Genomic DNA, 16,260 nt, shown 5'->3' on the forward strand with positions numbered 1-16,260 from the left:
AACCTTTCACGAATATGTAAATAAAAGCAACAGTGAGTTATTTGGTAATTCTCGTTTTTGATAGGAGTACAGGTATCTTTAGCAAGCTGGTATATGCGCATAATATCATTGGTCAGGTATTATATTCAGGTGTACCAACTCATCACTGAATACAGTAAATACAGTTTGGTGCACCAACAATGGAAGTCATCTGTAATGTTCGGCTCTGGCTCTGCTTTTAATGCGAATATTTCCACCACATGTGGTTTTCTTTTCTTTTTATCCCGTCCATTTCTATTTTACTCAGTGTTGATTTCATATTATTTTACTTTATTTTACATATAATTGTTTTCTATTTTCCAATGACAACTTTTCTCATACCTAAGTTACTAAATTAGCATCTCTAATAAAAAATAGATAAATCTCTAACCTTCACCGGTAAAATCTAATTTTGACTTAAGGAAATGAGAAACCTGTTGAAATTCATTACCCATCAGGATAACACGGTCTATTTTTTCTGTCTACATTAAGTGTCTGTCTAAAGTTATTGAAGCCAGCCGGTCTTGGCTGTTCCAGCCCACGCCGCGGAGAACGCGGCGAAGCGACACGTCTCCGGTATCTCAGACAACGCAGGCGTAGTGACCGAGACGACAGGTAGGGGGCGGCAACATGGCGGTAACGGCAGCACAGCCACTGAACAGCGCACATCCTGAGAGCGGCACAATCACACACAGCTTTGTGTGTTCATCGCAGGTCTGTCAGCTCGGTAAACTGCCCGGCACCGATTTCACACAGGACCTACTGACCAAAACTCCCCAGAGTGGATTTCACTGAAAGAGAGTGATTTCTTTTTTGGTGTTTTGCTTTTTTTGTTTTTTTTCTCGAGTGTTTATTTCATTTTTTTTTTGTGATGCTCCAGAACAGTGATTAAGTATATTGCAGAGATAAAGCGTAACAGCTCCTGAAAAGCTCCCGCTTTGGCTGGAAATGACAAGCGGTAGACCGGTGACAATGCCGGGCTCGCTGTCGCTCTCGGACCGACAACCTCCTCCAGGTCACGGGCAACACGCGGCTGCAGTCTCCGCTGCGGCCGGTGAGACTGTGATGATGTCCGGATCAGGTTCAGTGGTCCTCCCGGCTGGGATTATGAATCCATCGGTTCCTATCCGGAATATCAAGATGAAATTTGCCGTTCTTACCGGACTGATCCAGGCTGGAGAGGTTAGCAACCGGGATATTGTTGAAACGGTGCTGAATCTGGTAAGCAAACATTTTACCTATCACTTTGTGACTGGACATTACTGCACAAACCCCAAATCATCACTGGTGTTCAGTGGCAACTAATAGAATATAACGTGCATGTAACAAAATAATATTTATTTATTTATTTATTTTTTACATCGAGCGGGGGGAAATAATAATTACATTATTTACAGCATTAATATGAGCAGCTGCCCCAGGATATGGGAGAGTATACAGCAGTGAACAGTTAAAAGTCACACATGTACACATACAGATAAGGAAGGAGGAGGTGGAGGTAAGAACACAAAGCCATAGCTCAAGTTTTCTAAGAAGTCCCACAAAGTCCCAGCTTCCCTTGTGTTTTCCTGCAAATCAAGCAGAGTCATTGCAGGTGAAGTGCATCACTTGCTGGGATTTAAAGGGCAATGTCAAGTGGTATTCATGTTAAAGTAAAATATGAGCCCATGCAGGAAGGCAATTGCTTCTTCTAAGTGTGGGAAAATTTCAGGGATAGACCTGGCAACTGCAGGGGAGCTATTCTCACGGAGCCCAGACTTACTATAGCCCTGCTTTGTGATGTGATCAGTGTAGCTCCCCAGCAGCGTGTTAAAGATATAGATTCTGCACTTAATTAAAATGTGGTATCTTGTGGTAGTATGATAGTCACCACCCTCTGCCCATATACATTTACTGTTACCTGTAGAACATTTTGTTTCACTGCTGCTTCTAAAAAAGTAAGAATGAATGATTTCAGCACAATGTGTTTGAGAATTTGAACCCATATATGACCAGGCTAACCAAGTGAAACCAGTTTGCTGTCCTGGTGTATAAATAGACTGTGTAGGCAGTTAATACCTTTTTGCTTTGACCATCTGCAGGAGTACTGCACAGCCTGTTTGCAGAAGTTTGCCTCTCCTTGTTAGCACACTAGAGATTAATTACGACCTGTTCTGGCACAACAGAGATCCACTTTGTGGAGCAGGACAAATTGTAGCCTTTGGCATGTTCAGGCATGAGAGAAGTACTGCAATAGCTGGAGTCGCTGACACCTTGCCCCCTCACACTTTGCAGCGCTTTTTTCACAGGAAATGTGCACACCAGACAAGGAATAACACTGCAGCCTCTTGGTTTATTCTCTTGACCTACTGAATACAAAGTGTTAATGTCACAGCTTCCCCTTTCTCCCTGTGCTCATTTAGTTTCAGTTATTTGTAATGTACAGTAAGATGCATTTTTATCAAATCATTTTCCAGCCTCATCTGTTCTCAATTTGTTTTGAATGATGAATTTAATTAACTGGGGTAATTCGTGGTCTGCTCTGGTTAGGCATTTTGGGTATCAGTCAGTTTGATCCTGCTTGATTTTTTTTTTTTTATAGCGCAAACAAAATAATGTCCCTGCAAACACACAAAAAAGACATAAACTTAGACCGTAATTGTTATTCTGTCTCCCTGTTTATATATCCAAAAAGTGTGTATGGCTCTCACTAGTCAGGGAAAATGGTGAAAACATTTATATTTATCCTTACAAGATCAGGCTGGGTTTTTTTTTTGTTTTTTTTTTGAGTGTACAGTATTTGGGCATTCTGAGGAATCCTTAAGTTTGCCTCACGGGATCCAGCTGTAGAGTAATAAAATATTAATGTTTTTCTCATTCTCTAAGGAAACTGTTCAGAAAATTGTGGTTTAAGGATACCAGCTCGAACATCTGTCATGTAAACATTTTATTCTGTTTTCTACTCCAGATGTGCAGTTTATGACCATTTTTTGGAACCTGTCTCTCTGATGAGTTTCTCCAAGTTAATAATTAGCACCAAGAATAAATAATTTAACGATTCTCTGATTGAAGAAAGTCAGGTATGCTCTAATGGATCATACGTTGAACATTGGTACTCAAACAAGATACCTTGACCTATGGATACAGGCTTCCAAGCACATAATTATCATGACCCTGACACCATGGCTTCCCATGTAGTGCCAATAACTGGTTGATATTAACACCAAAAGATGACACTGTCATGTCAGGTCAGAGTTATCACAAGGCTTACTTGCTCATGCTCATTCCGCTCCATGATAGAGAGGCTGCTATTGTTTTCACCTTGTGAATGTGTGTGTGTGTGTGTGTGTGTGTGTGTGTGTGTGTGTCATGGAGATACTGTCATGGGAACTAACTCAGCAGCTGAGTGCTTTGGCAGGTGTTTATGTATCTGTTTATGGACAGATTGTGTTCATGTGATTGCAGTAACTGTGTGTAGTTAAGCTCAAAATGAAGGGCAGGTTGAAAATGGATTTGTCTACAAAGTATTGATGTAATGTAGTAATGACTACAGAGTACTTGTGGACTGGAACACTGACATGTTGATAAAGGATTCTCGTTACCACGGGATGTATTAAAGGAGCAAGGAGGCAAGATGGAAGAACTGATTTAGTATGATTCTATAGTATTGATGCTGCTGTCACAGGTAAACAAATTTGTGTAGATGCTAATTTTATTTGGTCGGAACCACATTTTTTAAAGAAAAAGAAACTGCTAACGTAGGGTGGTGATGCGTAAAATAATTTATTAATGCCTCACCTTGTTGGCCAGTGGTCTATAAAAGGGTTGTGAAATCTTACATTAGTTGTCAAAAATAGGAGTTTAATAATAAATTTCTAGAAAAATCTTGCCTGTACAGTGTTCCCTTAAGGCCACACTAAGGTCTGTTACTTAGTCCTCGCGAGTATGACTTGTCTTGACTGTCTTGCCAGCTTAGGTAGAAATGGCACTAACATTCTTAAAAGAGAAATTGAAGGCAAGCTTTTTGTACACTCGCCAGCCAGTTTATTATATACAGGGTTGGACCCCCTTCTGCCTATAAAACTGCCTTAATTCGCTGTGAAGCAGGCACCAGGAGACACTGTGTTCATGAAAGGATGGAAATTGTCAGTGACACTCAGGGTGCCTGTGGTATTTAAACAATGCTCAGTTGGTACTAAGGGGTCCAGAATTGTTAATAAAACCCCCCTTATACCATTAAACATATGTCTTTAATCTCAATGTTGCAGCAGGCTCATAAGATCAGGCAGCATTTTTCCAATCTTCTGTTGTCCAATGTTGGTGAGCCACAGTGTATTATAACCTGTTTCCTGTTCTTAGCTGACAGGAGTGGCACCCGCTGTGGTGTTTTGGTGATGTAGCCCATCTGCTTCAAGGTTTGATGTTCAATTTAATTGAATTAAACTGTGTGTTCAGAGGTTCTCTTCTGTAAACCTTTGAGTTACTATTGCCTTCTTATCAGCTCAAAGCAGTATGGCCATCTGTGATTCTGACCTCTAATATTAACCAGTGTTTTTTATCTTTTCTGGACCATTCTCTGTAAACCATTGTGATGCTCAACATGAAATTCAGCATGATTTGATCATATCCATATGTCTAAATGCATTGAATTGCTACTACGTGTTTGGCTGATAAGATATTTGGATTATGAACAGCTGAATTGGTGTACCTAATTAATTGGCAAGTGAGTTTATACCCTTGATGTTTTGTTGATTACACGGTCAACATACAAATGAGTTATTTTCATGAGCTTATTTGCAAATGCTGCTAGAATTATCCTTATGACAAGTGCAGTGATGCATATTGGCCTATGGTTGATTGATTATTTCAGATAACAAAATACTCTAGAGCTCAGTTTCACTGAATGAGAACCATCTTTGTTTTATCTTTAATTTATAGTGAAAGCCAAATTAGTCAAGATGCTGCCATACTGAATAAAGGTGAAGAAACTGGAGAGTTGACATACTTAAACAACGAGTGCTTTGCACCAGAAGGCTCTGGAGCTTAAACATTTGTCTGCACTAAATTGGTATTTGTAATTTTAAAACTGGTTTTCTTTGTGATGTGTTCACTGATTGTCGACAGCAGTCAACAAGGGGTAAACACTGCAGTTGTGTAGTGCAGCTTGTCTCCTCAAAATGAAGTTTCTGTGTTACTAAATTGTTTACAGAGTGAAGTAATTGCTATCTAGAATTTTGGGCTTTTCCTTTTTGTGGGAATGAAGCACTTTTTGTACCTGGCCAGAGTGTGACGACCGAAGGGTTCGGCTGTTTTCCATACAACCTGTGTTTCTCTTCTAGGTAATTGGTGGGTTAAGGTGACCCAATTTAGCATGCAGCACACATGAGCCTCAGGACTCAGGGTTCCATCAATCAGCCCATCCAGAATTTTTTGAGGGCCTCTTTTTCTTGTCCTCTCCTCTCCCTCTGTCAGCCAGCTGAAAGCGCACTCAGACATTGCCTGGACACTGATGTGCTGACAACAACTGATAGTAGTCTTTGGTTCCATTTTTTAGTTAATTTAACTATTTAACAGCATCTTACAACTATGTGTCATCTCCTTCTTTTTGTCACATACGTTGAATTGGATTGTGACAAACGGGGGCTTGTCTAAGAGTTCGAAAACCCACTTGTAAGATTAAAGTTTTTGGTCTGCTAAATGCTTAGCTGAGCTGAAATGCTTCTTTAGTACAGTCAGAAGTAGTTTTGTATTTAGTATCATGAACAACACAACACAAGATGGTGTTAGTTTCAATCGATTACCTTGATTAACTTTGAGTGACTTCTGATTGATGTTAGAAGATTAGTCCCCATTTCTTTTGGCCTCAAACCAAGTGTCTTTGTCTTATTGCATGAATCTAGCCATGCGTTTATCAGTGTGACAGCTCTCTTAAAGTCTTGCCACAGAATTTATAATTGTACTGTCATGAACTTCAGCATTTAACATGTTAACTGAGGCTTTTAGAGTCTCAGATCATGTGCTTGGGTTTTTTGCTGTTTCTCTGAGCCTTTCACAGTCTGACCTTGGAATGAATTTGCTGTGATGTCCACTCATGGGAAGATTGTGTTAACACACCTGACTTCTCCAGACCAGCGAACTGATTTTTATAGAGGTGGTTACATTTGCTGATGATCAGTTAATCAAGTGCATTTGATTAGCAGCCCCTGGCTTCTTCCAATCCTCTTAATTCCTCTGGAAGCAGTGCACCTAATTTTTAACAGAATTGCCTAGAGTCCTGTGAAAACTGTCTTTTTCACACGACTGTGTGTCGTGGCTAAGCCGAGGGCAACCGGTGTCCCATCTGTGATAGAGTTACAAGGCATGAATGTACCTTACAATAAAAGGCAAAGCGTATGGCAGTTTTAGGAGAATCATGGAGCGACATTGTTTGAAGTTGATCTTTCTCACATGATGTCACAGTTTCACTACTGGAAATACTTCGTGTCTGATCCAGGAGGCAGGGCACATGGTATATACTTACTCACAGTGAATTCTCCAGACATTGTAATAGGGAGCTGGCAAGTTAAAGACCATTTCATGTCTGATCCAGACACTCAGACTTCTGCATTCTATCATACAGATCCAAGTTCAGGGCTGTACTGTATGTGCGAAAACCTCTTGTAGGAGCCCTAATTGGTTACTTATAGCTGTTCTGTCCACAGTCCAAACATTTAGCCGTAATGAATACTTTAAATATCTAATATTTGTAGGTGTGGGCAGCAGTGGCCAGGGTGATGTACCGATCATCCATTCAGAGTGTTTTTGCTCTCTGCCAGCTGAACTTTTAGATAGGCTTAAGCCCCACAAATGTAATGAAATATACAGAGCATAATGAGAATGTTCTGTATATTTCATCTAAGTGATTGATCGAACAGCTTGGAGCAGCACCAGTCTGACACGTTCTTTGAGCATTGTTTCACTATATATGTTAACAAGTTAATTGAATAAGAGTTAAATAGCTTTCCCCCCACATGACCCTAAAACAAAATCTTGTTTGTGCAATAGAGTAATTGAATGAGCAAAACACTGAGATGGTACTGTTTTGTGCCACCATCCCTTATCAGACCTAATTAAAGAGAGATGTCATTAATCTTTCATGTATAGCCAGCCTCAAATGAAAGCTGTAATTAAGATAATGTAGTAGAAAACAGGTTGTGGAGTTCTGCCTTCAAGGTTGATGTAATTCCGTAGGAATTAAATGGTGTAACAAAGGCGAGCTTGAACCCTGCGATTTTTACCTTGGGATAGCTTGTCTTTTGTGCATTGCTGTATATTAGTTGTGTCAGTATAATAAGATCTCTTAATTCCAAAGACTCCAAAGGTGTTCAGCTTTGAGAGGGGGCAGTGGTGCTCATCAATCTGCGATCTGCACTTTAAAACCATCCATCCATTCGCTTCCACTTCTCCTTTTCAGGGTCGCGGGGGGCGCTGGAGCTGATCCCAGCTGTCATAGGGCGAGAGGCGGGGTACACCCTGGACAGGTTGCCAGTCTGTCGCAGGGCCAACACACAGGGACAGACAACCATTCGCACTCACATTCAGTCGCACATTCACACCTAATGGCAATTTGGATTTTTCCAATTAACCTATCCCCACAAGCTGCATGTCTTTGGACGGTGGGAGGAAGCCGGAGTACCCGGAGGGAACCCACGCAAACACGGGGAGAACATGCAAACTCCACACAGAAAGACCCCGGCCTGATGTTGGAATTGAACTCAGGAACTTCTTGCTGTGCGGCAACAGTGCTAACCACCGTGCTGCCTAGCTGTTTTAAAGTATACTTTAAAACCAAACATGATATTACTGGTGCAGTGGTAAAGGTATACTTGGCCCAAGTTTTCTCTGGTTATTGAGACCTTGGTAGATTCTGGTTCTGTTCTGCAAATTATCTTTGTTTCTTCTCTTATACCGATTGTTGATTTTCACTGTAAAAAAAAAAAAAGGCATATTTTACTTTGTTTCAATGTCACGGAAGTAAAAAACGAAAGGTGGACACTTTTTACAATATGTAAATCACAGCAAAAACAAAAAAGGAAGACTTTCAGTCTCCTTCTGTTCTGTGAAGGCGGGAGAAACTGGAAATGTTATAATTTAAAACCAACATGTAAGCAACCAAGTAAACACACAAACAAAAAAACAGGGAATCAGACAATTTAAAATAAAGCTCACTTGCCATCAAGAGACATTCAATATATATGAAAATTGATAATGGATGAAAGACAAGTGCTGAGACTTGTATGTGGTCTAAGCAGCTTTCAGTTATTATTGGCCTACACTGTAAGTGTCCCTCTGCTGCTGTTGAGTCAGTTTCACACTTTGATCAATCTTGGATCAATATGACCTCTGGGCCCTTGTGCAGTTCTACAGATAGTTGTTTTTTGTTCTTTTAAAAATTATATTGGCTTCATGACTCTTCTATGTCTTTTGTGCAGACTCACTGCATGCATATACGGAATAACTATTTAATACGACAAGAGATGAGATACACGCATTCTCAATTTAATGGCATTACACAGAACAGGAACACATTTAATTGTTTTGATTGTGATGTGGCCGTTGCTGTGTTAAATGTCATAACAAGAGACTCTAAATGTAGCGTTTATCTGAAACATGTTTTGCTAATGCTCTTCTGTAGCTGTGTGGTGCACTGACTTCTGTGTAGAGCAGTGTAATGAAAGATAATTTACCTACGTGGCTCAATTAGGCATTGCATTAATGCTGTTAATGTACCTGGGACAAAAGCAGTAGGCTTCATGCTCTTTATAATGAGAGATTTAACATTCATTAGGAATAGCAGTGTTTACCTTTATGAATTCTTCACTCAGCCTTTTCTTATTTTCCACTTTGAACCACGTGTATTAGAGGGGACTACAGTATGCTAAAATTGTCTTTCCCTTCTAAAGTTTATTCTCTACTAAGCCATCCAATTTCTGCCAACAGCAGTCTCCTCTGATCTACTCCATGATAATCTTCTTAGGATCTAAGGAAAAATAGAAATTCTTATTCTGTTCAAAGCTGTTTATTTAAAAGTAATTTACCTGAACTGTTGACTGATTCAGCCAGAATGCTGATATGCATTTTCTTGTCCTCAACCAAGAACAAAGCTAAGGAAAGTATTCAGCGTTTTTGCTATTGAGGCACAGCTCCACTGTTGTATCTAATTTTCAGGAGGTCTCTGCAGGTTGTCAAGTATCCTTGTGGTTAGGGCTGGGCCATATCATACCGTTCATGGTATAATGTTGGGCAGAGATAAGAAAATGAAATATTGCGATAGAATATGGGTAAAACGGGCATGGCGGAAAAAGCATGGCGGCGACGTTATTACCGTGTTGTTTGGAAAATATGGCACACTTAAAATCAATCCTTTGATTTTTCTGAAAATCGACAGTGCCTCTTATAATCCCGTGTGCCTTATGTGTGAATTCTGGTTGTGTTTACTGATCTCGAAACAATTTTATGTGGTTATGCTGAGGATATGGCGGCCAATTTCCACTGGAAATGCCTTTTGGTTAAACTTTCAGCAAGGAATTTGCATTTGCACTGTTAAATTTTTATATAACTTTAATGCACATAAAAAAACAGCTGCTTGTTTAAGTGAAAATACATTGATGGTTTTTTTGCACTAATAAAGTTGTGGAGTTGTAAAGTATTTTGTCTGGTGTCAATTATACCGTCAGTTATATCATTATCGCAAATTTTCGCAAATTTATTTGTATATTGTGATAAATATTTTTGGTCATATCGCCCTGCTCTACTTGTGGTCCTGATTTATCATATTTTTATTAAATTGCATATTAAAATTAGAAATTCAGGGACATTAAAGTTTTAAAATTCTGGACTATGATTAAAATATTGTTAATCATAATAAAATTTATTTTAATACAATAAGATAATAATAATAATAATAATAATAATAATAATAATAATAATAATAATCCTATATCATGATAAGGTACATTTTTAAACGTTACTTACTTACACAATACACGTAAATCCAAGCTACACTATATGGACAAAAGTACTGGGCCACCTACACATTGCACCTACAGCAGCTTCTCAGCCATGGAAACCAATGCCGAGCTGCTCCATGCACAGTTTTTGTGCTCATGATAATGCCAAAGGAGGTTTGGAATTCAGAGCATTGGTGACTTTTATGCACTATGCACCTCAGCACTCAGTCACTCTGCTCTGTAACATTACAGTGTCTGCCACTTCATAGCTGACTTCCACTTTCCAATAATACCACTTACAGTTGATCATAGAATTTCTAGGATGGAAGAAATTTTACAATCTGACTTGTTGCAATGGTGGCATCATATTACAGTACTGTGGTTAAATTCAGTGTGCTCTTTAAAACGACCCAAACTATGTGGTTGATTTTAACACCTCCGTGCCAGTGGGACTAAATCAGAATACTTTAATAATCCCCAAGGACAACACGTTTAATAGATTGTGTGGCACAATACTTTTGTCCATATTCTGCATTTTCAAATGGCTTTCGCGCTGTCATCTTGAACAACCAAAACTGTTCTTGTGGAAGTTACTGTTCACCCCTTTACATGGTGTTTATGCATGCTATAAAGCTCAATTTTTCCAGATTCTCTGGCTTGCAAACCATCTGCAAGTGACATCATTGGTACATATTTTACATTCAGTTTCTCACACGGCCAGATTTTAAAACATAACTGCAGAGATGACTTATCGATTTGATTTCAGGAGGACAGTCTCCTAAACGCACTGTTGGGGAGAAGAGTGAGAAAAGCTAATGTACTGCTTCAGCTATTCAGAGCTGATACGTGTTAAGAAATCAATTTTTTGACCAACAGTAACATGTAAAGCAGCTTTGACAACAGTGGGAATGCCGCTGGGTATAGACCCTTTGTGGTTTTATTGTGCTGTCAAACTACTTTGCAGAGAATCAAGTTGTGCTTCACAGTATGACCTACAAATTAGAGCCTGGTCAATGCACCTGTTGGAATCAGCATAAACTCCAAAAGCAGGACTAGTCAGACTCAAGTTTGGAAGATTTTATTGATATGTTAGAAATGCACTGAAAGGTTGAAAGCTTGATACATTCGCCTGAGTACTATTTTCTTCTCTACTGCTAACTCCAGAGTTTATTAACACCCACGTGAGCATATGTGCAGCCAATAAACTGAGGCTCTATTGTGAATTTGTGTGGTCAGGGGACATTAGAATGAAGCTTGTTTTAAGTTTATATTAAAAGGATTTTCCTGCAGTTTTCTAAACAATATTATGTGTTTCTTTTGTATGTATTTGTATCATTTATTTGTGTATTTAAGAATTTCCAATAATACTAATAACATTAATAATTTTAATGTAAATGGTCCATGCAAGACTCAAGTGGAAAATGCAATGCAACTCCATAGTTAAGAACCAAAAAACCCCCAAAAAACCTAAAAATTAAAAATCGACAGAACAAAATAAGCAAAATGAATATACATAAAAAAGTTTGAAAAACATTTACAAGAAAGCCTGATGATATCATAAAGTCTTTAATAGTGATTTAAAACAAGATGCTGATGAAGCAGACAGGCCCTTCCACCAACAAGGCAGCATCTTATTTAGATTTCAAATCTTCTTTTTCTTGTTTTTTTCTCTTGGTTGAGTCACATAAAAGTATTTCGAAGAGCACATCTCGAGTTTTCTATCAAAGGACATGTGGTTGTGCTGTGATGATAATTCACTTTGACATTGAAAGGACATTGCATGGATGTTTGATCCAATTTGGCATCACTCATCCTTCTCCAACCTCTGAAGGGGAATATTACAAGAAAGCCTGTTCAAACCATGATATGTTCACTCTCTCCTTGGGGATTAGTCTCTGTACACATACAATAATAATGAATAAATTGCATCTCATTTAATGTTTCAAGATTAGCATTTTTTGAATGGTATAGGTAAACATCTACAGCTGCTAACAATACAACATGATCTGGGCTGTAACATGTGGCATAGCAACGTATTACTCATCTGTGGTCTGTTAGTGGCCCATTCTCACCTGTTTATTATGTCAGGGATAAATATGTTGGGTTATCGTATGTAGCAGCAATATAACTACTCCCAGGTGGAGTTAGTTGAGTCAGTTAACTAAATTCCAGCCTACGTATTAATGCATTGTCTCCCCCCAAAACAGGGCACAAGATCCTACATGCACATGCTCATTTCTATGGAGATGAGCTGCATCTCTGATTAGGCAAACATGCAAAGTCATATTGCTTGCTGCAGCTCAGTGACAGCGCTATAGCAAAGCAATGCGTTCACATCGCAGTGCAGATGCAGCAAAAGCAAAGATTACTTGGCTGAATGTACCTGAATATATGAATGAATAAAATAGTTGGTTTTCTGTAGTTTGTTTTCACTATTAAATCTTTTGAAAACAAACTCACCAAACACTCCAATTGATCCAGTTTACTGTCAAGAAAATATCCGTACATGTATATAAGTCATGAACCCTAACAAATATATTAAAGGGCATGTGACAGGCTGTTTAAAGTTTCTTGACATCACAGGCCAACTGTGATGCATACTCCGTTACATGTGCTGCAGACAGTTGAGGTAGCATTGAGGGGGAATGGATGAAGTATGTGATACAGTCCCAGAAAATTGATTCTGCTCATCTGGACGTAACGTTTTTCGTGAGAGAAATGTTTCGTCATTCATCCAAGTGACTTCCTCAGTCTCAACTGACTGCAGGTTTCCCAACTTTATAAACAGTATATTTGCATAATGACCCAAAGCAGCACCACTGATATATGGTGTGGTACAGTAATACCATCTTGAAAGGACCCCAAATATCTTTAAAAAAATACATTTTTGTAGTGGTGAATATCAGACATCGCTATTGCCAATACTGATATATCTGTGATGGACTGATTTGTGCTTTGATTTTAACGGGGTATTTTCTTGTATGTCTCACAGCAATATGACTTCAAGGTTCAGATGTGCCTGAGGTCTTTCTGTCTGGCGTTGTACTTCATGTGCCTGCATGGGTTTCCTCTCACAGTCCAAAGGCATGAGTACTAGATCATCTGGTGACGTTGTCTGTAGGTGTGGATGTGAGGGGGAATTGTGTTTGTGTTTGGCTGCTGATATGCTGGCGAACTACCCAGGGTGTATTGTTGTCTCTTGACCAGTGACAGCTGGGATTGACTCCAGCCCCTCTGCTACCCTAAAATTGGATAAATGGTTAAAAAGATGAATGAGTGGAAAATGTTTCAGAATCTATATACTTTTTCCTTTGTTATTTTTTCCGGAGGCAGTGAATGAAAGGGTAGACATGTGTGTACTTTGTGCTGCGTTTTTCTTAGTATTATGCATCAACAAAAAGGTGCTTCAACACATGTTCACTGTCATTCAGCAGCAGCGTCCCTGTAGAAAATGTGAGGATTTTCTTTTTTTTCTTTTTTCTTTTTTTTTAAATCTCTGCTAGTGACAGAAAACGTACAAGAGAGCTTTGCTCACTGTATTGATGTAGCATAAGGCATGAGGTCCGTGTTACGGAGAAGTGACATATTTATAATTTTCAGTTGCACATGAGCCACTAGGCAGTTAATGATGTGTGTTGTGAATACAGATTTTTGCATTATGCCTGACAAAGCCGGCATTGTTGCCAGGATGCTTCTCTTTCATTTACACTTCATTCCATTGGTTTTGAAGCGCTGTCAGTGTACCCTGCAGTGTTTCACCATAAACATGTGTAGCCAGGCTCCCATGTACATCCTTTTCGCTTGATTTTTTTTTTCCGGCAGTTCCATGAAAGCTTTACTTTTTGATAAAGGTTAGTGTAATCAATCTCCTAGATGTTTATATTTATTGCTCCAGTACAGCTGGGATGTTTCCATTTCCTGCTGATATTGAAGCATGAAAGACTGTGTAATAGATCACACACTGATTTAATGTGGCTGAAGTAAGGGAGAAATAATGGAGGGCTTAGTGAGAGTTAGGGGTTTGGATTACAATTAATACAAAGGGATCAGCATAATGAATGTAGACACCATTCGTTTTTATGGCTTATTATCCTCCTTGCCACATTTTAACTGGATCATTTTATGATTAGTAACTTGGACATTGTCTGCTGTTGGCTTGATTTCTTCCCTCTGGTTTGTTTCATTAACTTCCTGATTTTGATGGTATCTCATCATTTGTTATTGAATGTTTAGGTATACCTCTAATGAAACATAACTTTGGTGCTTTAGTTTTAATTCAAATGCCATTTAACGTCAGATTTCCTCAGCACAAAAGCGTTGCTCATGTATAAATTCATGAGAGGCTAATGGACGACTACATGTGATGTTCTACTTCACTTGTTTAACTGAATGGATTGGAAATGGCAGCTTTGCTACTCCTTTAGAGTTCATCAATTCAGAGCGTATTTATTTTCCAATTCCAGGCAGATCAGTATTTGTCTTCTCTTATCTGGAAGTAAACATCCGATGGTGTATGGTACATTGTATATGGCTTTTTGAGCCTGTTTTAATACTCACTGTTCAAAACTATTGAATGCAGTTGAGCTTTAAGCACAAGATGCCTAGTAGACAGTGCTTTAAAAATAAACAGCGAGTTAGTGCTGTTGATCTGATTTTATTGTGTTATATGTTTGTTCTTGCTACATACTTATTTTCTATGTAGCTTCGGGGATTCAGCTCAGTATGTTGTATCTATAGGGGTGCTCAATCCCAATTTCAAGCAAAGGCTAGACGCTGAATATGTGTCTTGGGCTAATGCTATTAGTTGCGAAAGCAGGACTGCTTTGAAAGGAACATCTGGTTGGAGTGCCTCCCTGTTGCTCCCAAGTCTCAAGCAGAGATGGATTACTGCCATAGCATTTGGTGGAAGATGATTCAGCATGGAATTGGATGCCCTATATGGAACATGGCTTGGGACAGTGTGTTATGAATACAGTGTGTTAGTAGTGATAAAACGCTGGGGAGATTACTGAATCCAGACATTGTGATTCTGACTGATTTCTGACTGATTACATGCTTTGATTAATCTGGAAGTTGTTCATCTATTATTTCCTTGCTTTGGGCAGTAAGTCCGCACAGCTTACTTGTTTAACACACACACACACACACACACACACACACACACACACACACACACACACACACACACACACACACACACTTCAAGCACTTTCTTCATGTGACAAAAATCTCAGAGTATTTAATAAAAATATAATAATTAAACAAAGTCAAATATTTAAACAGCATATTTTCTAAAATACCCCCCAAACACATTTCCCACTGATTCTGAGGCTTTTTGGGATCCTTATCAAACTAGACAGAATATTTGATGAATTATTTTAATTTCTCTTTAAATGGACAGCTCTCCTTAAAAGTGGGAGAAGATACTTATTGGATAATGTACATCTAATCCAGTGCACTTGAAATCTAGTTTTTAATGATATTTCAAGTGAACCAGACGGCAGCTATTTGTCTTAAAAAGAAGATACAAATCCCTGCTGAAGAAAGAGGCTCTATATCTCAGCAGTAACGTTTGCATGTGGCATATTTTTTCCTGGAAAGCACAATGTGGTGGTTATTGTGCTGACAACCTTGTCTGCACAGTTTAAATATGTGGCTCCAACTTCCTGGAGAGAATCACGGTGTACTATTTATTTTATTGGTATCACAGTATGTCATTACAAACCTGAAGAAGCTTTTTTTCCAGTCCTGCCAAGGCCAAAATTGCTTTCACTAGGTGTCCTGACAGTTTGTCCAACTGGAATCACAAGAATGAAAACCGGCAATTGTGTTTGGCAGGCGCTTGCACAGTGTGACATAAATTGTGATTATAGTTTTACAGGCATAATGTATAAATTTATGCACATTAAATGTTATAATATTAAATGCATCTAATTGTACTTTTAGTGTAGAGACTATTATGTTTCTTTACAACTTGTTTTACAGCTTTGGGTTTGGTCACAGCAGTGTAAGTGTTTTGTTTTTTTTCTTTCTTTCTTTCTTCCTTCTCTGGTAAAACGACAGCCGTGGCTGACGCAGGACTCAGCCTTGGACTAACCTTGGGGAAAGCGCTCTTTCACCACAGGGGGGGGTAGTAGATGGGGGGGGGGGGGGGGGGTAGTAGATGGGGGTGGGGGGTGGGGGGGGTGGGTAGTGAGGTGAGCAGAAGTTCAGGACAGCCACGATGCTACTTCAGGGCACAGGAGGACAGCTGAGCTAAATCCATGTTGCTGCT

At 39.1% G+C, this 16,260-nt stretch overlaps 1 protein-coding gene across 2 annotated transcripts in view; it reads left to right on the plus strand.

Annotated features, from left to right (window-relative positions):
• Positions 1 to 634: 634 nt before the first annotated feature.
• Positions 635 to 16,260, plus strand: part of nbeab (neurobeachin b) — a 215,970-nt gene continuing 200,344 nt past the window's right edge. For both annotated transcript variants that reach the window (XM_086262085.1, XM_086262086.1), the window contains exon 1: positions 635 to 1,239. In XM_086262085.1, coding sequence (XP_086118211.1) covers positions 967 to 1,239 — 273 coding nt within the window. In that variant the 5' untranslated portion in view covers positions 635 to 966. The remainder of the gene's footprint in view (positions 1,240 to 16,260) is intronic.

This window comes from Aulonocara sp. 'chitande type north' Nkhata Bay, linkage group LG14 (assembly GCF_057382095.1).
Source record: "Aulonocara sp. 'chitande type north' Nkhata Bay isolate Kocher_YH1m ecotype deep benthic linkage group LG14, A_spYH_male_GT1.1, whole genome shotgun sequence".
NCBI classification, from domain to species: Eukaryota; Metazoa; Chordata; class Actinopteri; order Cichliformes; family Cichlidae; genus Aulonocara; species Aulonocara sp. 'chitande type north' Nkhata Bay.